Source organism: Erythrolamprus reginae, chromosome Z, assembly GCF_031021105.1.
Source record: "Erythrolamprus reginae isolate rEryReg1 chromosome Z, rEryReg1.hap1, whole genome shotgun sequence".
NCBI lineage: Eukaryota > Metazoa > Chordata > Lepidosauria > Squamata > Dipsadidae > Erythrolamprus > Erythrolamprus reginae.
The window spans coordinates 140280523-140306670 of record NC_091963.1 but is presented as its reverse complement, the minus strand read 5'-3'; the positions used below and the strand labels follow the sequence as shown (position 1 = coordinate 140306670).

General features: G+C 40.9%; 1 protein-coding gene across 1 annotated transcript; it reads right to left on the bottom strand.

Annotated features, from left to right (window-relative positions):
• Window positions 1-472: 472 nt before the first annotated feature.
• LOC139154864 (protein KHNYN-like) lies at window positions 473-25119 on the bottom strand. The gene is made up of 8 exons (XM_070729893.1): window positions 24849-25119; window positions 20731-20985; window positions 14612-16440; window positions 12985-13115; window positions 12191-12287; window positions 9097-9204; window positions 5006-5107; window positions 473-2013 (listed from the first exon to the last, which is right to left on the bottom strand). Exons 1-8 carry the CDS (start codon window positions 24897-24899, stop codon window positions 1689-1691), a joined length of 2898 nt encoding a protein of 965 aa, XP_070585994.1. The 5' UTR covers window positions 24900-25119; the 3' UTR covers window positions 473-1688.
• Window positions 25120-26148: the final 1029 nt, after the last annotated feature.

The following is a 26148-nucleotide window of genomic DNA, read 5'->3' as shown; positions in this document are numbered from 1 at the left end:
GAATGGTCATAAAATGGGACAAAACCTAAAACTGTTTAGCAACATAAATTTTGGGTTCAATTGTGGTCGTAAGTCGAGACCTACCTGCATTACATAACTTTGGCTTTCCCCAACCTGATGCCCACTATCAGCAACAGTATATCAATTCCACATCAGAGGAGCCGAGTAAAGTGAGTAGAGGAGAGGAGCAATAGATAGAGTGCATTACTGCAGGCCACTAAAGCTGACTACTAGATCTGCAGGTCAGAGGTTCAAATCTCATAACCGGCTCAAGGTTGACTCAGGCTTCCATCCTTCCGAGGTTTGTGGGGGGCAATATGCTGGCTCTTTAAAAAGTGTTATTGCTAACATGTTGTAAGGCTCCTTGAGTCTAAGGAGAAGGGCGGCGTAATAAAAAAATCAAATCAAATCAATCAATAAATAAAAATTCTAAGATGCAGTACTTCGGGGGCATTATGAGCACACAATACTGTTTTCAGAAAACAAGATTTATTTTTAGCTTTCAAAAAATAGTTGAGAGGAACAGTTTGATTTCCCCCCCTCTGTCCTACAAAAGTATAATTTTAAATATATATATATATATATATGTTTAATTTAAAAAATCACCTATTATTTATAAAAGACTGTATAAGAACTGAGTGCCCCAAATATACTTGAATTGGATAAGAGAAATTTAAAAATCCCTGCATAAAATTTATTTTGACACCATAGTCAAAAGATATAAAATCGAATTGATACAATCGGTATTGGGAGCCTCAGCTTTTTCTTCCAACCGGCTGGCCTACGTGTCATTTTTTTGAATAGCAAGATCAGTAACTGAATCTTCAGTTATTGGATATTGGAAAGAAGAAAAACTCATTTAAGAAATAGAAGGCTCTTCCTACCAAGGAGAACAGGAAGGATCACAAACTCTGGCAGACCAAATGCAAGGTGACAGTCAGGAAAGCCAAGAGAGATTTTGAGGAGCATATAGCAAAGAATATTAAAAACAATAACAAAACCTTTTTTAAGTACATCAGAAGCAGGAACCCAGAAAAACAGTTGGGCCACTCGATGACAATGGTCAGAAGGGGATAATCAGAGAAGACAAGGAGATTGCTGAGAGACTAAATGACTTCTTTGCCTCCATTTTCACTGAGGAGGATAGAGAACATTTGCCTGCCACTGAATTAGTTTTCCCAGGGAGGGAATTAGAAGAATTAAACCAGATAGAGATAAACAGATGTTCTTGCATGCCTCTCTAAACTAAATGTCAACAAATCGCCGGGTTCAGATGGCATCCACCCAAGGAACTCAAGTGTGAAATTGCTGAATTTCTAGCTAAAATATACAATCTTTCTCTAAGGTCAGGAACTTTAACTGAGGATTGGAGGGAGGCAAATGTAACCCCGATCTTCATGCATAGAGTAATTTCACAACTTCCTGAATGGAGAAGGAGCTCCATCCAAAGATGAGATTAATCTGATATTAAGGAAACGGGGGAAAAACAACAGTAGTGCCACAGGCTTCACAACCGAAGCATTTTGCAGGGTCCAATCTTTAGTCTTGATTCCTGAAGCATTGTCTCCATGGTCGATGGCTGCCAAAAGCCACGCCAATCATTTGAAGTTCAATATCAGAAGGCAGCTGGGTTAGATCATCGCATTATGGTGGGACAAGAACACAGAAGGAATCGTCCACTGGCTGGCTCAGAAAGTAAAATTGAGAAGGGCCTCTGAAAGTTTGTTCAGGTCTACGCAGCAAGGTTCTCTGATGAGCACAAAGTCCACTTTTCTGTCTTGCCCCACAAAAATCTCCAAAAGAATGGACCTCAGCCACTCCGTCTCCTCTGTGGAACGGAGCCTCTCCTTCTCAACGGGACTGTCCTGCCAGCCTCTCCTGTAGTCCCCTACTGAACCAGCAGGAGGCTTCCTGTCCCGGAGGTGAAGGACCTCCGTCTGCGAGATAGGATGTGATGGCGTCCACAGGGGGGTAGGCTGGCCGTTGAAAGAGTGACAATCAGGATACTTGGTTCTACAATGGGAGGGGGGAAAAGGAAAATCAGTGGTGAAATCCATTTTTATCAAACTACCGGTTTTATGGGCATGGCTTGGTGGGTTCAGGTCTTCGCAGCAAGATTTTCTAATAAGCACAGCAAGGTTCTCTGTCAGGTTTCCCCATAACTGAGAGGTCCCTCACAAGATACCAGTTGAAAGTTCTAGATGCCCGTGGTGACCAGACAGACACAGAACTAGGTAATACAATTGGAAGGGACCTTGGAGTTCATCTAGTCCAACCCCCTCCGCTCGAGGAGAAGACACAAAATCATTTCAGAAAAATGGATGTCCAGTCTATTTTTGGAAAGCCTTCAGTGATGGAGCGCCCACAATTTTCAAAGGCAAGTTACTCCACTGGTTGATTGCTCCCATCCTCAGGAAATTTCTCCTTAGTTCTAGGCTGCTTCTCTCCTTTGGTACTTTCCAACTGTTCTTTATCTTGCCTACTGATGCTTTGGAAAATAGTTTGACCCCCTCATCTTAGCTAACCAGGGGTGGTATTTAGCTGGTTCAGACCGGTTTAGGCAAACCGGTAGTAGCAACCTGCCCCACCCCACCCCGGTGCTATGCCACCCTATTTAGCTACATTTTCAAGTCGAACACATTTATTATTTACTTACTTACTTACTTGCTTGCTTGCTTGCTTGCTTGCTTGCTTACTTACTTACTTACTTACTTACTTACTTACTTACTTACTTACTTACTTACTTACTTACTTACTTACTTACTTACTTTCTTGGACTTACATGCCACCCCTCTCCGAGGACATGTGTGAAAGCTGCACCTGCCATCAAAGCGCATGCGTGGAAGACTATGGACCATGGAAGGCATGTGTATGATCAAAGCTAGAGCGTGCACGCATACTCTCACATTCTTGGTGCTATTGCTATTCTGAGCACCGCTATACTGAGCACTGGCTCCATGCTTCTGCCCAGGTGCAGCATCCAAAAGGTTGAACTCAACCGGATTGAAAGAATGTGATCTCACCACTCCTCTGACCCTTCGCCTCACTGAGCCACAACTGCCAGGAGCAGCAGCTCATCCTTATGAATGCTGACTTTTCTTGAGCTGCTAGTTCTCTGTGAAGCAGTCCCTGGGATAGAACCCAGCCTAGGTTTTCAAGGTTCTCTTTCCCAGCAATGAAGGAGAAGATTTTCATTAAAACTTATCCTCAGTTAATGTTTTTTTTCAAATATAATAAATAGAGAAATGGAATGCTAGGGAGGCATCCTTTCTGATTTTCTTTCTTCCATAATGGAACCTGGGGTACCTTGGATTGAGCAATAATTGGAAGGGTTGACAACAAAGGATTGGTTGCAGGAGCTAAAAAGCCAACCTGTTCCAACTTCTGGCCATAAGAGGGAGCTCTACCACTATTCATCAGAGCGGCTTCCAAAGTCAGAAGTTCTTCAACTTGGTTGCCACTAAGAATTCTAGGAACTGTATGTGTATGGAGATTCTCAGTCATCCAGGTCACAGTTGTCCCAAAGGTGCTTTTTCAAGAGGCAACTGGACTTTCTGGGGGGTTTTTTTTGCAGATACTGAAGAAGCTTCTTGGATGAGAAGCAAAACGTCTTCAAATAAAAACCAGAAAGTCCCATTGCCTATAGGAACAGTAGTTTCCATAGAATTAGAAAAAAGGGGAAAGATGGAAATTGGGAAATGTCTGGCAGATACACACCCATCTCCTGCCATGCTTTGCCACCCTGGCATTCCAGATCTGTTTCTCACCACCAGTCTTTAGACCTAAGGCCACATCCATCATGGTAGCAACTAAGAGCAGCCTATGGCTCTCATTTGCTATGCAGAGCTAATCCTGGTTAATGCTTGGGTTATGAAGGGAATGTCCTGCTTCAGAGGGATTACTTACTCATAACTGAAGGCCACTTCACCGGCCACACCAAAGTTGCAGGAAGTTGACATTCATTATGAACAAATCACTTCCTTGTGATTTCGAGCTGCATTGGCTTTTTATCGGTCTCCGGTCATAATTCAAGGTGTTGGTTATTAACTTTAAAGCACTATATGCCTCAGGGTCAGAGTATCTTCGAGACCGCCTTCTACCAGATACCTCCCAGAGACCGGTTAGATCCCACAGGGTTGGTCTTCTTCAGGTCCCGTCAGCTAAACAGTTTCGGCTGGTGGGTCCACGGGGGAGGGCTTTCTCTGTGGTTGCTCTGGCTATCTCCTGAGATCGGTGCTGCCCCCATCTTATTGGCCCCTTCTGAAAAGCCATAATGACCTAGCTTTTCCAATGGCTTGGGGCCATTGACCTCGGGGGGGGGGGTGTTACTAGCGAGGGTGGCCCATGAATGTATGAGTGGCTGCAATTGTTTTAAATTGAAATGATCCATGTTTATTTTTATTGTGAGCCACCCTGAGTCCCTAGGGCAGTGATGGCAAACCTTCGGGTGCCGAAAGAGCACCCACGCCCATAATTCAATGCCTAGGGAGGGTAAAAATACCTTTCCTCACCCCCCAGAGGTCCTCTGGACACCGGAAACTGCCTTTTCCCCAACTTCTGGTGGGCCCAGTAGGCTCGTTCCAAAGTTCCAAAGGCTTTTCTGGAACTGGAGGAGGGTAAAAATGCTTCCCTCATTCCCCCCGGATGCTCAGCTGGCTGCAACACACATGCACATTGGAGCTGAGCTAGGGCAGCGGCTCACGTGCCAGCAGATATGGCTCTGCATGCCACCGATGGCATCCGTGCCATAGATTCGCCATCACTGCCCTGGTGAATAGAGTGGCATAGAAAGAGAAATAAATAACTGCTTAGAGAGGGGCTATAAAGCACTATGAAGTGGTATATAAGTGCTATTGCTAAGTGCTAAGTGCTGTTGCTATTGCCTGGGCCAGAATGAAGCTACTTTATTTCCATCCATCTATGAGGTTGAATTTCAAATGTAAACCTAGCCTGGCTAGAGTAGCTCAAGGGATATATTTGTTAGAAGTGGATCAGAAATACTTACCTTGTTTTTTTCTTCAGGAAATCGGCTAAGGTAGGTCCACTTCGTCCTAAGGGATCATCCGGCACCATAAATATGTTCCCTACGAAGGTGTACTGCAACAAGCTGCACAACAGAAAACCAGATAAAGAGTTCATTCATTCTGCAAAGCCACAATATGTTTGGCAAATTCTAATGGACCAAGTACACTGATGATGCTAAGCCACAAATGACGGCTTGAAAGCCACTTAACACACTAAATGACAAACAAGTAAACCAGCTTGGATTTCCTACAACTTGCAAATCCAGGCAGAGATTTAAGGAAAAAAATCATCCATTGGCATCAGGTCTCCAAATAGCTTCCTCTAGTTCTTGAGAGCCATTTGAGCCCTCAAGCAAAGCTAGTATAAGGTGAGAACGTTTCCTATCTCTAGGCAAGATATACAGGCAAAAAAACTGAGATTAATAGTATAACAAAGCTGGAGGGGCCTTTAGACAAATGGCTGTCCAATCTGTTCTGCTGCACGAATCCCAGCGACCGATTAGGTCCCACAGAGTGGGCCTTCTCCGGGTCCCGTCAACTAAACAATGTTGGTTGGCGGGCCCCAGGGGAAGAGCCTTCTCTGTGGTGGCCCCGACTCTCTGGAACCAGCTCCCCCCAGAGATTAGAACTGCCCCTACCCTCCTCACCTTTCGCAAACTCCTTAAAACCCACCTTTGTCGTCAGGCATGGGGGAACTGAGATATCTCCCCTGGGCCTATACAATTTATGTATGGTATGCTTGTGTGTATGTCTGTTTAATAATGAGGTTTTTAAAAATATTTTATATTGTAAATTATTAGATTTGTTATAAACTTTTTATTGTGTTGTGAGCCGCCCCGAGTCTATGGAAAGGGGCGGCATACAAATCTAATAAATAAATAAACAAACAAACAAACAAACAAATTTTAAAAACAAAACAAAACCTCCAGTGTTGGAGCACCCACAAACTTCTGGAGCCAAGTAGTTCCAATGATTAATTCTTCTAACTGAAAGGAAATTTCTCCTTAGATCTAGGTGGTTGTTGTTGTTGTTGTTGTTGTTATTATTATTATTATTATTATTATTATTATTATTATTATTATTAGCAGAAAATGAGAAACCAACTGTCAACCCTGAAGTGATTATGGCTGACGCCATCTTGGAAGCTTGAGGTTGCCACACAACAGAGGGAGAGGAAAAAGAGGTAGTTAGGTTGGGAAAACTAGATGGATCTTAAACCAAGAAATATCAAATAAAAATTTATAGAAGAATTTAATCAACAATTTATAGAAAAAGAAATGCAATTCTTCTTTAAAGAAAATTTTAAAAGGAATATTTCATTACAAATTGTTTGGGATTATTTTTATCGCATGTGGTAGATATGTGCAGAAGCCAAAAATATTGGAGTTTGATTCAAATATGTATAGAAAAAATGGTGAAACAGTGTATAGAGTTAAGTCAGAGATATTCTTGTTGGGTATACTATCAGATAAATTTAATGAAGACATATATTTAATTATTCATATAATTACAGCAGCTAGAATTGCTTTTGCACAAAAATGGAAAGCAACAAAAATTCTTTCCGAAGAAGAAGTAATCAAGAAAATCTTGGACTGTGCAGAGAGGAATAGACTGACAATGAAAATTAAATATGAGGAAAATACAGAATGTTATAATGTGTGGGTGAAATTTTATGATTGGATAGAAAATGAATAAGTATAGAAATTATGTTAGAATGATTGAAGGGGAAGAAAATGGAGATTAAAAATGGTAGACCCAGGTAACAAAATTAGATTTTGAGAAGGCAGCATTAGAACAGCTGTATATACTTAGAATAAAGAAGTTATGTGTATAAATATGATGTAGAAAGCATACGAGTTTATAAGGAACACCAATAATTAAAAGATGTATGGGCATATGTTATCAGTCTGTTAAATATAAAATGAATTATGATTAGAATCACTCAGGGAAAGGTAAAGAGGGAAAAAGAGGAGAAAGGGAATGGAGAAGAGAAGAAGAAAAGAAGAGGGAAGTAGGAAGGATGAGAGAAGGGAAAAGAAGGTAGGAGGAGGAAATAGAGATAGAGGGGGTGGAGTGTAAAGAAATGAGGAAAAACAGACTGATAAATAGCAGTATGCAAAAATAGGATATTGATTCACAATAGATTGGATAGAAATGTATAAGTATGTATGTTTTGATATATTTTATGGTATCTGCATAGATGTGTACATGGAAATTGTGTGTTGGGGGGGGGGTTAAATTAAAAAAAGGGGGTTGTAGCCAAAACAATAAAACTTTACTGTGGAACCCAAGGACAGTTCTGGACAGAGGAGGGGCAAAGTAACTAAGCAACTGGCCAGATTCTGGCTTGGACAGCATGACCATTGACTTGGGTGGAAAGGGGAAACTTTTATTTTTAATTAGGTGAACTAGGTGTCAACAACCTGTAGCTACGGAGACGCATGTGGCTTTTTGTGCTCTCTGCTGTGGCTCTCTGGGTGGCCCCGTCCCTCGCCCTTACCTCCCAGTCACTCTTTGCCTACCCTGAAAAGGTAAAGGCAATGGTGTGCAATGGGGAAACAGTCGGGACAGAGATAGAGAGATGGGGAGAGAGGGAGACAGAGATGTAGAGAGAAAGAGAGGGGGTAGGGAGGGAGGGAGAGAGAGAGAGATGTCAGAAGGGTTTTGTAATTTCTAGTGTTTTTTAACAACTGATTCTTTGCTGTAATGACCAGCTGGATAGGTGTGGCTGTGGGGGAGAAGTGTCATATGACTAGTGCCCACCCAGGTTTTATGGCTCCCGGTGTTTTCTTTTTTGTGGGAAACAGGTCCAAATGGTTTTTTCAGAGTTTAAAGTTGCAGACCCCTGGTGTAGACATAGGAATTGGATGCTACAGAACATAATACAGGTAGTCCTTGACTTCACAGCCATTCTTTTAGTGACTGTTCGAAGTTACGGCAGCACTGAAAAAAGGGACCCATGATAATTTTTCATATTTACGTCCATTGCAGCATCCCCATGGTCACATGGTCAAAATTCAGATGCTTGGTAACTGACTCATATTTATGACAATTGCAATGTCTCAGGGTCACCTGATAACTTTTTGAAGCCTTCTGTCAAGCAAAGTCAATGGGGGAAGGCAGATTCACTTAACAACCATGTTACTAACTTAACAACTGCACTAATTCAGTGATTCACAACTGTGACAAGAATGGTAATAAAGTAGGGCAAAGCTCATTTAGCAATTGTCTTGCTTAGCAACAGAAATTCTGGGCTCAATTGTCGTCATTTGTCAAGGACGACCTGGAAGGGAACCCAGAGGTCTTCTAGTCCAACCCACTGCTCAAAATAGGACATTTTATAACATCCAAATCAATTGATTACCCAGTCTATTTTTGAAACCCTCCAGTGATGAAGTACCCATGACTCCAGAGTAAGAAATAACTAGCTTTATTAATTCTCGATTAAAGCCTCCCGGGAGAAACACAGGAAAGATCGAAATTGATTGTCTGTGGTTTCTACCACTTCCCAACAGAAATCCACCCCTCCAAAACTTGGACATTTCAAAAGGACTCCTGGAATTGTCCTTGTTAACATCTTAGTTTTTAATGGGTGGCATGATAATTAGTGGAAAGGCATTGAAATGTGTATTTTCCCTCAGACCAAACTAGATATTATAGTCCCAGAGGACCATATCAAATGCCTCTTTCTGGGCTGTTGCCTGTTTGTGAAACCTGACTGTTGAGGACAAATTTTTCAGCTTTTTTGATTCCTCCAACTTTTGTATATCAATCAACTATCAAAATACTTGACAGGAAGAAGTCAGAGTCTCATCCAATTTCTCCCCATCTCAGAAAAAAACAGCACTGTCTAGAACACGGGTGGGGAACTATGGCCTCTGTATCATATGTAGAGTTCAACTCCCAGAATTCCTGAGTCCACCACGCCGGCTCAAGAATTCTGGGAGCTGAAGTTCAGAAATCATATAGGGGCCATGTTTTCCTGTCTCTGATCTAGAAGGTCCTTCAAAAAAAAAAAAAAAGCCTCTTGTTCCACCCCACTGAGTCCCCAAATTCAAGAATCCATCTTTACCTCTCCTTGATTAGCTTGACCCATCCCTTCGATTCTTTGGCAAGGTCCCGGAACTGGTCATTGGTGACAATCACCCCATTGGTCTGTTCCGCCAGTCTCAGCATCATTCTGCAGTCCAATGAAAGTCATGTAAAAGAAAAGGCAAGAGAGAAATTAATTAGGATAATTTTACCTTTTCTGTTTCAAAATTCTCAAACTTTCTTTGAGGAAAGTTTCACATCCATCACGGACACTTGCTAAATTGCAAAAGATCATGAAGGACAAAGGTCTTGCCTATAAATAATGCACACTTGTTCTCCTTTACAGCCATATCAACAAGAGAGGACAATCTCTTTTCAGAGAACCAGTTGACCATTATTGATCCATGAGTTACTGAGAATAGCCACAGTGTCTGCAACTACAAAGGCTAGAAAGCAGGAAACCATGAATTCAGGTATATGAAAGATGCTGATATGAAGATGAACATCCAGCAATTGAAAGAAGTTGTATCTGACAGCGTAGCGTGGAGACCATTTGCCTACCAAGTCGCCAAGAGTCGGAAAGACTGAATGATGGAGAATGAAAATGAGAATAAAGAAACAACCTAGGAATTTTCTGGAATCTCAGCTGAAAATAAAAGTGGGAAGCTACCCCATTTGCTGTACTTTCAATAGCAGCCTGGTATATTGTAATTGTAATATTCTTGATTGGCCAAGTGTGATTGGACATGCAAGGAATTTGTAATCTCTCAGTGTACATACAAACAACAAAGTGATAAGTCATGAATTGTAAATCATAAGATAGATACAATAATCATAAATTATAAGATGGAAACAAGAAGTGATAAAATCATAAGATACCAATAAGAGAAGATGGGAGGAAAGATAAAACAATGAAGAGGATGAGAAGGATAATAGCAATAAAGCCCTACTACACGGATAAATATCTTTAGGCAAAAGACAGTGCTAGGGAAGTTAGGTACTTAGCAAAATTATGGCCATCTATAGTTTGGGAGAGACTAAGGATAAAATCCATACTTAATCATATGTTTTAAAGACCTTTAACCAATCTCAACTGTTGAATGTACACCTTACATTTAGCTGGGAGTAGTTCTCCAAATATTGCTGATCTACAGTATATTTTCTTGTATCCAACAAGATAAGCATGTGCTGGAATATCCAAGATCCAACACACTAAGTTTCTTTCAACTAGTTCAACTAAATAGTCAGTACACATACCAGTAATACCAGTACTCAGCCAGAAAACCAGTCCAAAAATGGCCAGAAAACCAGTCCCAGAAATGGCCTTGAAATAGCCTGGAAAACTGCCTGGAAACAGCCCCCCCAAACTACCCTAAATGGCTTCAAAAATGGACCAGAAGGCCTGCTGCAGAAGGCCATGGAGGATGAAAACGAGGCACAGGGGGGTTGCACACAGACTCCTGCATCCCGTTTTGGCCAGCAGGGTTCTGCAGAAGATATCTGTTCTGCCTCCTTTCCCATAGGTCCAATGCTCATCTGGTCTTCAAAAAAATCCAGTTGGACACTCCTACTTTAGAGTTAGGAGGGGTTATCAAAGCCAAATAATTCAACCTCTGCTCAAAATTCCAAATTTGTATTTCTAAGATTATTTGTGAGGCAAGAGGACCATAAAGCATTATAAATACAATAGTTCCTTTGTACTCCTCATTAATTGGTTCCAGGAGGCATGATGAGTATCAAAAATGATGAGTACCAAACAAAAGTTTCCCCACAAAGAATAATGTAGTGAATCACAAGACAGCCGACCTCAACAAGTTCTAGCTTGTGCATTGAGTACCAAACAACCAACATGTACCAGGAAAAAAAACTCATGTCAAAATGCATTGAGTACCAAAGTACCACTTAGTAAGCTTAATACAGTATTTTACTGTAATCAATCCTGCTGTCTGTTTTAATGCCTGCAACAGGTTTTTTTGTTCCTTAGCACGACAGGGAATTTGACTCCAAAATTAAATTTGCATTGTGTGTCTAATTGGTTCAGGCTCATGTGATCCAAAAAACCAAAATGAAGGAAGCCAGTCACTGTCTTGAAACTGGGAAAGCCCTGGGGAAAATCCCATTACCTGCCCCTGTAAAAAATGACTTCATTATCATCCACCAGTCTGCTCACAAATGTTGAAATAACTGGACGATTCTCAAAAAAGAACACACACACACACACACACACACACACACACACAAATGCTCTCTCTGCCTGTTCATCTCAATTTCCCCAAATTTGGTCACAAGCAATATTTCCTGCTCAAAGAAGCAATTTGAAATATTTTAAAGATGGAACAAATACTTCAGATCCCTGGTGCTCTCTGAGCTTGTTTTCTTGCAAATGTTTCATTATCCAAACTAGGTGACATCATCAGTGCTATCGATCCATTCCTCAGTAGCACAAATGAGATTAACTACTTCTTGCCCAAATTAGGTAATGTCTGCGAGAAAACAAACAAGCTCGATAGCGCCAAAGATCCTTCATTTCAACCCTGGGCTACAAATAAAATATCATATTTTTCAGAGTATAAGATGCACATTTCCCCCCTTAAAAGAGGCTGAAAATTTGGGTGCGTGTTATACTCCAAATTGTAGCTTTTACTAAGCTCTTTTTCTAACAAGATGCTATGAAGTGAAGCAATTTGGTGCTTTGCTAGCTAAGCGATCTTCCCTTTACCTGCTTTTCTCATTGTTTCTCTCTCTAGAGAGACAGAGTGAGAGAGAAGTGTTTTAGAAACTGTTTTTTATCCCCAACCAGCACATGTGCTCAAATCCAGCAAACTAATGTGCTGAACCAATACACATCCTTTCTGGCAATTAAAACCCAAAGAGGCAGGAATTAACACCAGAGAAACAAGCAGAAAACAATACCACAATTAAGAAACAGCCAAGGAAGAGAACACATTCTCACCAACACTGCCAGGATAAGTTAATGGATATAAACAGGGAACAATCCTCGCATTTACTAGCACTGAGGACAATGCCTAGTTGGTTAATGAAATGCCTGCAAGCAAACAACCAAGCTTTGAAAGAATGAACAACTCCAGAAAACACTGGCTGCTTTTAGTAACCAATCCAACAATGGAGCTCACCTGTCGTCATATGGGACAATGCCTCTCCCATCAATTTTCCGGGATGGTGTAAAGGACAGGATACTTAGGTCGTGCAGCTCAATCAAAAACTGCCTCTCTGTGATTGGGGAAGGGGTAAGGAAGCAGGCAAAAAAAAAATACAATGGTCAAAATACACTAGCAGATTTGCTCATTGGTTATAGTTCAACGCAAATGATATGCCACTAGATGCCAATGAGATGTCTTCCTTAAATTAATCCATGGATAGTAGCAGTAGACAACAGAATGGTTGAAGAATTACAGAGGCTCAGATTGAAATTTTTAGCCACCTTCAATTTATGACTCTGATTGGTTGGTGTGTTCCACTCTCAGTCTATGCTGATGAGTTCCACCCTCAATCTAGGCATCTGATTGGCTCCCTGATCTCTTAAGGAAATGGAAAAGGGCATGGAGATAGATGAGCTCGTTCACAGTATAAACATGCTTGGACATTCCACATTGCAACAAATCAGTAACTAATATTTACTAATAACTAATATTTACTAGAAAAGCCAGGGTGGGAACATGTAGCTTCCCGTTCCCTAGATTTATTACACCCATAAAAATACCTCTGTTTACATAATGCTGGTGAAAGTCCTCCACATAATGTTTAAAACAAACCAGCATCCCCCTTTTTATTCCTTTGTAAATGCATAGACCCAATAGGTTTTTCAGCCATCATGATTAAAATTCCTGCAGAGAATCAGCCAAATGGTGGTTCAACTGTTTGCTTTTGAAAACAAAAAATATATTTAAAAAGCAAAGAAACTTCCCACCTTTCACATTGGAATCTTTTTCCATTCGATAAGCGGGCACTAAGACGTTCACTTCGCGGTGGCCTCGGTCCCAGAAATACTGCACGGCTAGAGCAATTCCTCGGCATGAGAAGAACTGGTTCAGGCCATGCCTGAGAACAGAGAAGAAGGTAGAGATTTAGATCTATGAAAGTCTAAGGTCAGGAACATGGAAATATCAATTGAGTCACTCATGGGACACCCTTTGAATGACAGCATGTGGGAGGCAAGAAACAACAGAAACAGGAAGGACTCTGTGAAAAAAAAGTTGAGGAAATTAGTCCCAAACCTGTATATTAGAGAAAGTATGGCTGACAAAGTGGGAACAAGTTTATGCCTGTTTTCTCAGATTACCCATAAAATAATGGGTAGTTTAAGAGTGGAGGGTAGAGGGGAAGGGAGGAGAGGAGAGAAGAGGAAAGAGAAAGTGAAGAGAGGGGAGGGGAAGTGAGTGGAATGGAGTGGAGAGGGGCAGGGAAGGGGAGAGGGGAGGGGAAGGAAAGGGAGGAGAGGGGAGGGGAAGGAAAGGGAGGAGTGGAGTGGGGCAGGGAAGGGAGGGGAAGGGAAGGAAAGAGAGATGAGAAGGGACAGGAATATGCTGGTTAGATTAATATCGGTGCTGTTTACAACTTCAGATTAAACTAGAGACTCTCCTTAAAATTAAGTCTAAGCTATAAAGCAGTGGTTCTCAACCTGGGGGTGGGGACCCCTTTGGGGGTCAAAAGATCATTTCACAGGGATTGCTAAGATCAAATTTCCCATGGCGTTAGGAACTAAAGCTTCTATTCTAGCACCTTAGAACATATTTTAACAATCCAACCAATCAGGCATCTACAGTGGGAGTGTCCCTCTGACTTTTCTGCCAATCAGCTTAAAGCTCTCCCAATTTGGGAAAATTGGCACTAGACTTATGGTTGGGGATCACAACATCAGGAACTGTATTAAGGGGTTGCGGCCTTAGAAAGGTCTTAAAAGTTGCCAAGGTTGTGAAACCTGGCATAAGGCAATGGAGATCCCTAACCTTCAGAAGAGATTCAAACTATGGATACTAGCACTATCTCCTTCCGGAGGCATTTCAACTTGCTTTTTGGCTTATTTGAAGAATACAGATCGTTCTCAACTTACAACCCCAATGATTTCCAAATTTCTGTTGCTATAGGAGGCAGTTGTTGAGTTTTGCCCCATTTTACAACCTTTCCTGCCATAGGTATTAAGTGAATTGCTGCAGCTGTTAAGTCAGTATCAGAGTTGTTAAGTGAATCTGCCTTCCCCATTGACTTTATTTGTCAGAAGGTTGCAAAAGATGATCATATGGCCCCGGGACACTACAACCACCATAAATATGAACCAACCAGAGAATGTTGCAACGTTCATGTGTGAAAAGTGATCACAAGTCACTTTTTTCGTTGGCACTGTATCTTCCAATGGTCACTAAATGAACTGTTGTATGTCAAGGGCTATTTGTATTCTGAAAACCTTGTGTGATTTGGTTATTAGACAGTCTTAGTGGGCCTCTCTAATGACACCTAAAGAAGAATGGGAAGTGGATGGACGTTGTAGTGATGAAAAATGGATTTTTATAAGACTTTCTTCCCCAAACCCAACTCACATCATGGCCACGTTGCTACCGTCAATAATGACCATCCGCAAATTTTTCTTCCCAGGTGTGTTGGTCAACATGAGCTTGAACTCAGTTTGGAGAGCCTCCTCAAAGCGCTGAGCTCCAGTTACTGTAGAAACACAAGCCTGGTGAAGAGCTTCCAAGCTGGTGCTTTTGGCTGATTGGATCTCTTCGGTATCAGATGGGGAGGATAAAAAATTAGCAGTGGAAGAAACTCTGGGATTGCTTGCTGAAACACAGACACTTTTGTGATTCGAAAGTGCACCATTCCACCTTTCCTCCGGATGAGTCCTCTGAGGAGAAGATTCCCTATTATTCAAAATGGCTGCCCTCTGGATGCCAAACTGACCTCCATGTTCTGGCTTCGTTGATGATCCCCCTGTCGCATTCTCACCTACATCTTGGCGTTTCCCTTTCTCGTTGAGCTGCCTCAAGAGACTTGCCAATGGGGCTCCTGCTTGTATTTCTGTGGGGATCTTGCTGGGACAATGGCCACAGCTGGCCACTGCTGTTTTGATCAGTTCCTGGACATAACTGTTTTCATCGTAGGTGTCTTCCAGAGACAAAGCAGCAATACCTTGTTGTTCAGGCTCTCCCTGAGACGAGGAGGTATCTTCCCTACGTGCTGCCATCATCTGGACTCTATCCAAGATAGTCGAAGGAGCCTCCTGAACTCCACCCTCCAATAGTATCTTTTTGACCACATGCTCCTCATAGCCCATCGTTTTAAAGAAATTTAACCTCATTTTGAACTCTTTTTCAGTCCATGATGACAATAAAATGTCAGACGTTGGTGCCTCCTCCTCCTCTGTGGTTTCCTCAGGCAAACTAACGGGACTCGATTCTGTTGCCCAAAGGGGATTCTTCTCTTCTGCCTGAAGGTCCTCCAAGTTTTTTGTGAGGCCTTTGTATCCAGGTAGAATCTGAGTCTCAGAGCTAGCTGGAATTGGTTTAGAGCTCTTGGAAAGCCCAGAATTCTTAGTGATCATGGTCTCAAGCCAATGTTGAGGACCATTCAAGTCAGACAGATGTCCCTGTGGCTTAGTGTGCAATTGTACCTCATCAGAACTTTTGGGAAAGTTATCCCATGGGACGTGAAGATGTTTTTGGTCTTGAGGTTTTGTATCCACAGTAGGCAAGTCAGCCCTGGCATCCCAAGGCCTAGGTGAGTAAGGTAGTTGCATCAAATCTGTAGTTTTGTGAAGAGATTCTTGTGGCCTGGTAAATTCCATAGGCCATACAGGATTGGAGCCTCTAGTTCTATTCTGTTCCTGGAATTGATTGCGTTCTTCAGATATGTCAAAGACAGATTGAGGCCGATCTGGAGTTTTAGATCTGGCACTATTCACAGCATTGGCTTCCCACCCCAGTGAATAATTTCTCCCGAAACCAGACAGTGTTCTGTAGCCATTCCTATATCCCTCCATGTCTTCTTCCTGAATCTCCTTGACCAAACCAAGCAATTCCTCTTTGACTGAGGTGGGCAAGATCAAAAGATCCATGGTATGTTTGTCATCGTATTTCTCCACCAATTCCCGGAAGGACCGTTTAACTTGAATTTCACGTTCTTCTGGAAGCTTAGGGTTCTTCTGGTGTTTCCCCACAAATTCCTGGATCCGGCTCTGAGCCATGACAAAAGCTTCTGCCAACCCTGAGATCTGCAAGGTACCCGGGTGGAGAAAGGTGAGGTTCGCTGATGTCCCTTGAATGAGGCAATCCAGAAATAACCCATGGGCACCTAAGAAGATGCAATGCATGTCTTTAGGATACTGCACTTCCTCCTGAAGCTCTGGATCACAAAGACCTTTGATGTATTCCTGGAAAACACAAGAACATACAATATGGTCATTTTATATATGTCTGAAACAGAATAGTTTTTAACAAAAAGTTACATCTGAAGAGAACTTTTTCCAACACTACCCAAAAGAAATAAAATTTTAAAATAATCAATTTCTGGAAACAGGTAATTTATTCATAAACCCATACTATATGGATTACTGTGTCCCAGTTCTGCATTTTGGGTTCATGAGCAAATGTATAAAAACAATGTAATTGTATTATTTCTTAGGTTTGCTAAAAATTGGCGTAGTCATAGCTCACAGCACCACAATTTTGCTTCTGCTTTGAATAATGCAGTTAAATAAATCATATTTATGTTATGTGTGTATGCATAATTACAGTATATGTTTATAGATGTACATATAGATTTAACATAACTCTGAAGGTGGTTGCTGGTTTACTGTAATAGCAAATGCCACCTCCCCACCCACCTGGTTCTATGCTTTCCACTTGTCCATCTTTTTTTACAAATCATATTGATATTTTTTTGTTTTCTTTTCCCCCCTTTAGTTGTTTTATTGTTCTATTTTACTTTTGCCTAGTTTAAACTTTAATTGGATTTACATTATTGTTTTGTTTTTATATATGCTTTGAGCTGCCCTGAGTCCCCAGAAAGGGGCGGCATACAAATCCAATTAAATAAATAAATAAACTTCCTTTCTACACCTTTTTTATGGATACAGTATGTGCCACTTAGAGTAGACCTATGGCAAGTTAGCCAGCAAATAAATTGTAACAATAACAATAATACTGCAGTAGTAGTAGTACTAACAACAACAAACAACAGCTTATGAGTCAAGCTTTGAATCTACTTATGTGTATTTTTTCAACTACTTCAAATAAGCAATAGTCACTTAAAATATTTTTGGAAAACTAAGGAAAACATAAAACAACACTATTGACTATTGCATACTATTGCACTGTGTCAAGTGATCCTAGGAATACTTGCATAAGCCAAATTTTGTCCACACTAGACTGCACAGAATTACAAAGTACAGTGTTATGTAAATAAGGAACTGCCTCTGCTTATATAGCAAAATAAAGCAAATGGTGTAATTCAGGAAATTGAGTCAATTGAATTTAGAGCATGGGAAATTCTTCTATTTCCCCCCCCAGAAAATGCTCACCAAAAGTTTTGTGCCCTTTTCCTGCAGTGAAGAAAAAATAAAATGAAATTGTTCAATCTAAAAACACTTTTGGTGAAGCAGATTGGAAACTATGCTAAGTTTTGAGGACATGATTCTCGCCTGCTTGGTCAAGGAGGAAATTTCTTAAGAATTTTATTTTATTATTTTATTTTTCTGTCTATCTGTCTTTCTGTCCGTCCGTCCGTCCATCCATCCATCCATCCATCCATCCATTTCTCAAAAGGCCAGTATAAGATGCCCTGTTAATTAAGATGGATGATTAATCCACTTTGGCCTTTCACATTAAAACATTTCTCTCCAAAGTTGGTGAAAAAAACACCAATAAGCATTGTCCCAAACGTTCTTTTCAAAAGGCAACTGGACTTATTTTATTTTTTGGAGTGGAGGAGGGTTTTTCATGAAAATGTTTTGCTTCTCATTCAAGAAGCTTTTTCTATTCTGATTGAATGGTGGGAAATGGAAAGATTTATATTCCTTACAGACACTTTACATGCTGAACACAAATTGCTTCAACTCCCACCCTCAATAGAGCACTGCAAACCAGAACAACTAAACACAAGAACAGTTTTTCCCAAACGCCATCATTCTGCTAAACAAATAATTCCCTCAACACTGTCAAATTATGTACTAAGCCTGCACTACTATTAATTTTCTCATTAATAGTAGTGCAGAAAGCACAGAAAGCATAAAACAACGTGAATTGGCCATTTTTGTCAATGCAACTTCAAAACATGGACTTTGGAAAAAGATTTATTGGAGTGATTGAAACAATTTATAGTAAATAAGCTGATAAAATAATTGTAAATGCAGGATGCAGACATTATGAAAGGATGCAGACATTATGAAAGGAACGAGACAAGGATGTTCGTTATCACCCTTGTTCTTTGTTTTGACTCTAGAGGCATTAATTAGAAACATAAGACAAAATAAAGACATAAGAGGTATGAAAATTAAAAAAGAAGAGCCAAGGTGGCACAGCAGGTAGACTGCTGTACTGCAGGCCACTGAAGCTGACTGTAAATCTGTAGGTCAGCGGTTCAAATCTCATCACCGGCTCAAGGTTGACTCAGCCTTCCATCCTTCTGAGGTGGGTAAAATGAGGACCTGGAATGTGGGGGCAATATGCTGGCTCTGTTAAAAAGTGCTATTGCTAACATGTTGTAAGCCCCCCTAAGGAGAAGGGCGGCATAAAAATCAAATAAATAAATAAGAGTATAAATTTCAAGCAGTTGCAGATGATTTGGTGTATATATTAGAAGAACCACTAGAGACAGAACCAAGACTAATGCGACAGATTGAACAATATGGAGAAGTTGCGGGTTTAAATATCAATAAGGATAAAACTAAACTTTTGGTGAAAAATATTATTAGAAAAACAAAAGAGGAATTAATTGGAAAATTAAATATACAGATAGATACACAACAATTAAAGAAGATAATTATTGTAGATTAAAGAAAAGGATGAAATAGACCTGGAAAAGTGCAAAAGCTTCCATTATTATTTATGGGTAGAACAGCCCTAATTAAGATGAATATATTACCACATCTACTATTCTTATTTTCAATTTAATTAAATTAAAATTTAGGTTAATTAAATTAAAATTAATTTAAATCTAAACTTAATTTAATTTAGATTAATTTTAAAACTGTACAAATTAAACTAGATTGTTTAAAAAAAGAAGAAAAGGGAGAATGAATGGTGGTAGACTCAGATGACAAAATTAGGTTTTGAGGAGGCAGGGTTAGATAAGCAGAATAAATCTAAAATAAAGAATTGCTTCTACAGAAATGATCAAAATTACAAATTTAGAAGAGACAGTTTTAAAGTGTATGGGAATAAGCTATCAGTTTGTTAAACAAGAGATGGATTAGGATAATAATCACTCAGGGGAAGGTAAAGGAGGAGGAAGGGAAAGTAGAAAGGTGAAGGAAGAAGAAATGGAGGGGAGAAGGAATAAGAAGGTAGAGGGAAGAGATGGAGAAAGAGGGAGGGTAGGATAATAGACTGATGAACCTAAATATAAAATAGGTGCAAAATTAGATATTGATTTAAGAATTGTTGATAAAAAGTACATCATTGATGTATTCTATGGTATGTGCACTGATATGTATGTGAAAATTGTGGAGAAAAAAAATCAATGTTATTTTAAAAAATCTTCTCATCATTTCCACCACCCATCTCCTCCCACTAATGACTGTATGATTGTAATTTTCTGGCTTTATATTGTCTAGTTCCAAATATGATTTGATTGTTTATTTGTACCTAGACTATCATTAAGTGTTGTACCTTATGATTCTTGATGAATGTATCTTTTCTTTTATGTACATTGAGAGCTTATGCACCAAGACAAATTCCTTATATGTCCAATCATATTTGGTCAATAAAATTCTATTCTATTCTATTCTATTCCATTCTATTCTACTCTACCCTACCCTGCCCTACTTTATTCTCACTAACTCATATTTACTATTTAGTTCTGTTACCGAGGGCAAAACCTTAAGTGGAATCTCCTTCAAGTCAACCTCAATTCATAGTGACTTCAAGGCTGAAATCCATGTCGTTTATTTTGGTAAAGCAGCTTTTCCAAAATCCCAATGAGAGCGAAATCCAGCAGGTTCTGATAAGCTCTGGAGAATCGATAGCAGAAATTCTGAGTAGTTCGGAGAGCCAGCAAATACCACCTCTGGCTGGCCCCAGAGTGGATTGGGAATGGAGATTTTGCAATATCCTTCCCCTGCCATGCCCACCAAGCCACACCATGCCCACCCAACCACATCTACATAACTGGTAGTTTAAAACTTTGCATTTCACGACTAATCCCATCCTAGTTTACAGATCTCGGATTTCCAACAAGGATCCAAGTTTTTCCAACTTCAGATTCAGATGACTGGTGTTAGCTACAGGAATTAGGAAACAAAACCACCAAGCAAGGCCTTGGAAAAAATGGCTGCTAGTATTGAGTATTGCCTTCTCATGAAACAACACTGGCCTGCATTTAGAGAAGATTACATACCTCCAGCTGGCCTGGAGATTTTGTTTCCCAATGGCAAACAAGAGAAGACCATGATAAACTATTTTATAGGTATTAAGCCTCGATCAAGGATCAGAGTTCACCTGACCTTTGCCCTGTGAAGGTTCTCGTGGTTTCCCTCCAACTGCAACCAGATCTTTCTTGCTCCTTGGGGGTCCGATCCCAGCACCCCCATGACATTCAGCTCCACCTGAAAGAGGCGCTCAATCTGGGGACGGTGTTGCATCAACATCTCCTGGGTCTCCTCAGCCACTGCAAATTCATCCAGGATCCTGCTATTTGACATGATGGAAGCCTCAGTTTGCCAGCTGTTGAAGACCCAAGTTGCAACGTGGCTAATAAGCTGTGGGGAAGAGAAACCAGGCTGATTAAAAGGACCTTTGGGTGAGAGATGAAGTGAAAACAAGGGAGCAAAAGCATGCTGGATAAGCTTTCCAGTCCCTTAGTAACCATAAAACATCAACAACTGCGTATCCCACAGTCTTGGGACGGATGCAGCAGGCTGATAAAAATGCCAAATCCAGTCTAAACATCCAGCTGAATGTGCACAGCAGCTTAATAATGTTCAATTCTCACCAGGCTCAAGGTTGACTCAGCCTTCCATCCTTCCGAGGTGGATAAAATGAAGGAGCCAGATTGTTGGGGGCAACAGGCTGACTCTGTAAAGAGCTTAGAGAGAGCTGTAAAGCACTATATAAGTCTAAGTGTTATTGTTATTCGAGGTGCCATGACTTAAAAAAGAAAGGAGGGAGGATTTAGAATGGAGGAGGTGGCAATATTCAGAAGAGCTGACTAGTTTTGATGAAAAGAAGTTTGATGAAAAGAAGGACTGGGGTGACACTATAGCAGTGTTCCAATATCTCAGGGACTGCCACAAAGAAGAGGGAGTCAAACTATTCTCCAAAGCACCTGAGGGTAGGACAAGAAGCAAGGAGAGAAGCAACTTAGAACTAATGTTAAAATTTCTTGATAGTTAGAACAATTACTTTGCCTCCAGAAGTTATAAATGCTCCAACACTGGAAGCTTTTAAGAAGAGATTGGGCAGCCATTTGTCTGAAATAGTACAGGACCATGATGGCAAACCTATGGCACGTGTGCCACAAATGGCACGTGGAACCATATCTGCCGGCACATGAGCCGTTGCCCTAGTTCAGCTCCAGCGTGCATGTGTGCATCAACCAGCTGATTTTTAGCTTGGGCACAGGTTCTTGGAGGGCATTTTTGGCTTCCGAGGGGGCAGTGGAGGGTGTTTTCGCCCTCCCCAGGCTCCAGGAAAGCCTTTGGAACCTGGGGAAGGCAACAAAATGGGCCTGCCACACCCACTGGAAGTCAGGAAATGGGCTATTTCCGGCTTCCAAAAGGCCAGGGGGGGCATTTTTACCCTCCCCAGGCTACAGGAAAGCCTTCGGAAAAATGGGCCTTCTGGGCACACTGGAAGTCAGGGAACGGGAGAGGGGAGTTGTGGGCTGGTCACGTGCAAGTGGTCATGACATATGGGGGGCATTGTATTACAGGTATTGCAACACACACACACGTATAATAACACGCGCACATACACTTTCAGTACCCAATGAAAAAAAGGTTCTCCCTTACTGGTATAGGATTTCCTGACTAAGCTGATAGTTGAATTAGAAGACCCCTAAGGTCCCTTCCAACTCTGTTATTGTAACTAGCTGCCCCCTAGTAATAAGGATACTAGTCTTCGGAGAGGGGCGGCATACAAATCTAAGTAATAAATAAATAAATAAATAAATAAATAAATACATTAAATTTCTTCTTTCTGTATTTGCAAACTGCAACTAGAGATTTGCAAACTCCAGCTTCTACAGTGATAAGGGGCTCATGCAAAATAAAGCTGCACTTATCATAAAAATTAGCCCTTGAGTTTGAAAGAAATCTGCCTAATGGCCCTGGTCTGCAACCCTTATTTTTATACAATAGCAAATGACGGGCAAATAATTAAGAAAATCCTGTAGAAGTCAGATTAGGTGTCTTTCCCACATGAATAGTAGTCTCTAAACACTTGACTTCATTCAAATCAGACGTGTCCAAACTATGGCCCATGGGCCATATGTGACCCTATACAGCCCCACAATAATTTTAAAATATTTGTATACATTAACTATTTTACAAGCGAACAAATTGGGCACCAGTGTTCTAATGCTTAGGTTGAAGAAATAAGTTTCGATTCCCAAAGCCTACATAATGCTGATCTTATCTTCCAGGAAGAGGGAGGGGGGGGAAAAGCTTGACTTCAAAGACAAAAGTTATATTATAAAAGGTAGCGCTCGATTTACATTCATTTAGTGATCGTTTAAAGGTACAATAGCACTGAAGAAAGTAGCTTATGACTGTTTTTCAGAGTTATGATCAGTGCAGCATCCCCACAATCACGTGACCAAAATTCGGATGCTTGCCAACTGGTTCATATTTACGACCGTCGCTGTGCCCAAGGTCCTGTGTGATCACCTTTTGAGGCCTCCTGACAAGCAAAGTCAAAACTTGTATGCCACCCAGAGTCCACAAGGAGTTGGGCGGCTTATAAATTTAATAAATTAAATTATTAAATTAAATTAGAAGCTAGACTGACTTCACAACCTGATTGTTAATTTATCAACTGCAGTCATTCCTTTAACAACTGTGGCAAGAAAGGTCATGAAATGGAGTAAAGCTCTCCTAATAAATGTCTTGCTTAGCAATAGAAATTGTAGGCTCCATCATGTTGTAAGTTGAGGACTTCTTGTATAAAATAGTAATTGCAAAGCAAGGAAAGAATATGGGCATAAATGCATTGACAGTGCCTGGGTGAAATAATCTTTAAAGCACAGAATCAGATTTAAAGGCCCCATTGGAGACTTTGGGCCGATCGTTTCAACTCATCCCAACCTCTCTCACAGAGGTTGTTTTTTAAGCTTAAAATTTTGGTATATTTCTCAGATTTATAATCTTACCTTTCCTAATGGACATCAAAAGGGAAGGCAAACTCCAGGCCTCAGTTAAACAATCAGCTGGGGATGTCAAGGGTTAAAAGATCAGCTGATTGTAAAAAGGAAAACAAAACTTAACACCAAAGGCCACCTTCAATTCACAGAATAATATAAAATAACAGAGTTGGAAGGGAACTTGGTAGTCTTCTAGTCCAATTCATGGTGGTCAAAGGATCCACCAAGGAGAGCTGCCCTTTATCCCACTGGACTGGGAACCCACCCAGATGGGGTGGAGGAATCCTGGCTAACTGGAAAGTAAAAAGCTAGGAACTGCAAAACATGCCACTTCCATGCCAAGGGGATTTCTCACTTATTTTCATACTGTGTGGCAAATAGAATAGAATTGAATTCGTTTTATTCCTTATAATTCAAAAGGAATTTGTCTTTGGTGCATATGCTCTCAATGTACAAGAAGAAAAATAAAAGGCATTCATCAAGAATCATAAGATACACACTTAATGATAGCCATGGGTTACTAAATAAACAATCAAATCATACTAGGAAACAAAACAATGCAAATCGAAAGGAGAAAACAAAACCAAAAAAAAAAAGTTGACTGCGTGTTTTTATGGAAAGGACAGACCTTAAGTATCTTCAGAAAAACAGCGCTCCCACCCGACGTCATTAAAGCAAAGATCCCCCCCTCAAAAAAAAAGAAGAAAAGAAAGGAAGAAAAGAAAGAAAAAAGAAACGAAGAGAGACAACGACAACCAGAAGGGGATCCTTCTCAATCCTAATGATCTCTTCTTAATAATAATAATAATAATAATAATAATAATAATAATAATAATAATAATAATAATAATAATAATAATAATTATTATTATTATTATTTAATAATTTATTAGATTTGTATGCCGCCCCTATCCGAAGACTCGGGGCAAACTAGACTTGGCCACCCTCACTTTGTGCCACTCCTACTCCTCACTTTGCGGTTAAGGGTCGTGCCCCCCAAATTGACCTCCATTCGTTTCTCTTTTCGTCCACGGGATTCCCCCCCAACATACACGGGATCCACCACGAGCCCAATGGGCGTTTGGAGATCCTGCTCGGATCGCCGCCACCATTACCTGGTGAAGGGGGGAACAGGGATTGCCCAAACGCCCCCGCCCCTTCACCCCAGGACGACCCTCCCATTTACAAGGAAAGGGTGGTGGGTGCTGGTCTCCGAAAGAGAAGAACACGCGCCCTAATCGTGCGCTCTGCCTGGCGCCTTACCCGTTGGAGTCGCCTAGGGAGCCCCCACAACGCTGTGAACCACCACTCCATCCGTTCCCATGGCTGCCGCTTCTTCGGCGCTGGTTTCCCTGGGGGAAGACACCGAGGAGGAGGGGCTCTTTCTTCTGCCCTGACCCCACCCGCGAGAGACCACCACCTCCCAAACTCAGACCCTTCGCTGTTCAAGTTTCAGCTTCCATCTTATATTGCCAAGCGGAAGCGCCCGACGGCTGAGGCAGAGCCGGAGTTTCCCAGCTGGGCGGCGCATCTCGAGGGGGGGTGGGGATGGCGGTTCCTGTGTGCCGATAACTTCCTGCCTTGGCGAGGAGGAAGAGGTTTCTGAACATGCACAGAGTGCCGCATCTCTGTCTCTCTCTTCCTCGCCCCACTCTCATTCTCTCTCTCTTCTCCCCTCTCTCTTTTTATTATTATTATTATTATTATTATTATTATTATTATTATTATTATTATTATTATTATTATTATATTATTGTTGTTATTATTATTATTATTATTATTATTATTATTATTATTATTATTATTATTATTTAGATTTGTATGCCGCCCCTCTCCGTAGACTCGGGGCGGCTCACAACAATAACAAGAACAATGTAAGAACAGATCTAATAATTTAAAAAACGCTAAAAACCCCATTATTAAAAGTAAACATATACCCAAACGTACCATGCAATGGTGCCTGGGTTTCTCTGTGCCCAATGAATAAGGCAAATTGTTATAACTCATTCAGAAATAATTTGATTGCCCAAATTATCTGTCTGTCCATCTATCTTATTTATCAATATCATCTATCCACATAGCCACCCATCTATTTATTATATATTTTATATATTCCATCTATCTATCTATCTATCTATCTATCTATCTATCTATCTATCTATCTACCTACCTACCTACCTACCTACTGTTGTGGTTGGCTCTGGCCCAGCTCCTGCCCCAGTAATGTGGAGGTGGATGTGGGGGAAACATCCATATGTCACAGGCCTGTTTTGCTCCCGATAGAATCTCCCGACGAAGGCTCCTCTGACGAAGGAAGCGTGAATAGCAGAGAAGAGGGGTGTTTGGCAGACAACCCAGGAGGATATCAATCATCCTTATCATCCCTGGATTCTGAACAAGAACTTATGATGGACCCCATAGGAGAGAACAACTGAAGGATTATTACAGGAGATGTGAGGCCACCTGTGGTTGGGTGGGGCTGCTGTAATTAGTGCTACAGATAAAAAGAGCAGTGTGCTGGTTTAGCCTTGTGGAAGTTTATCTGATTCATAGTTTTGCTTCG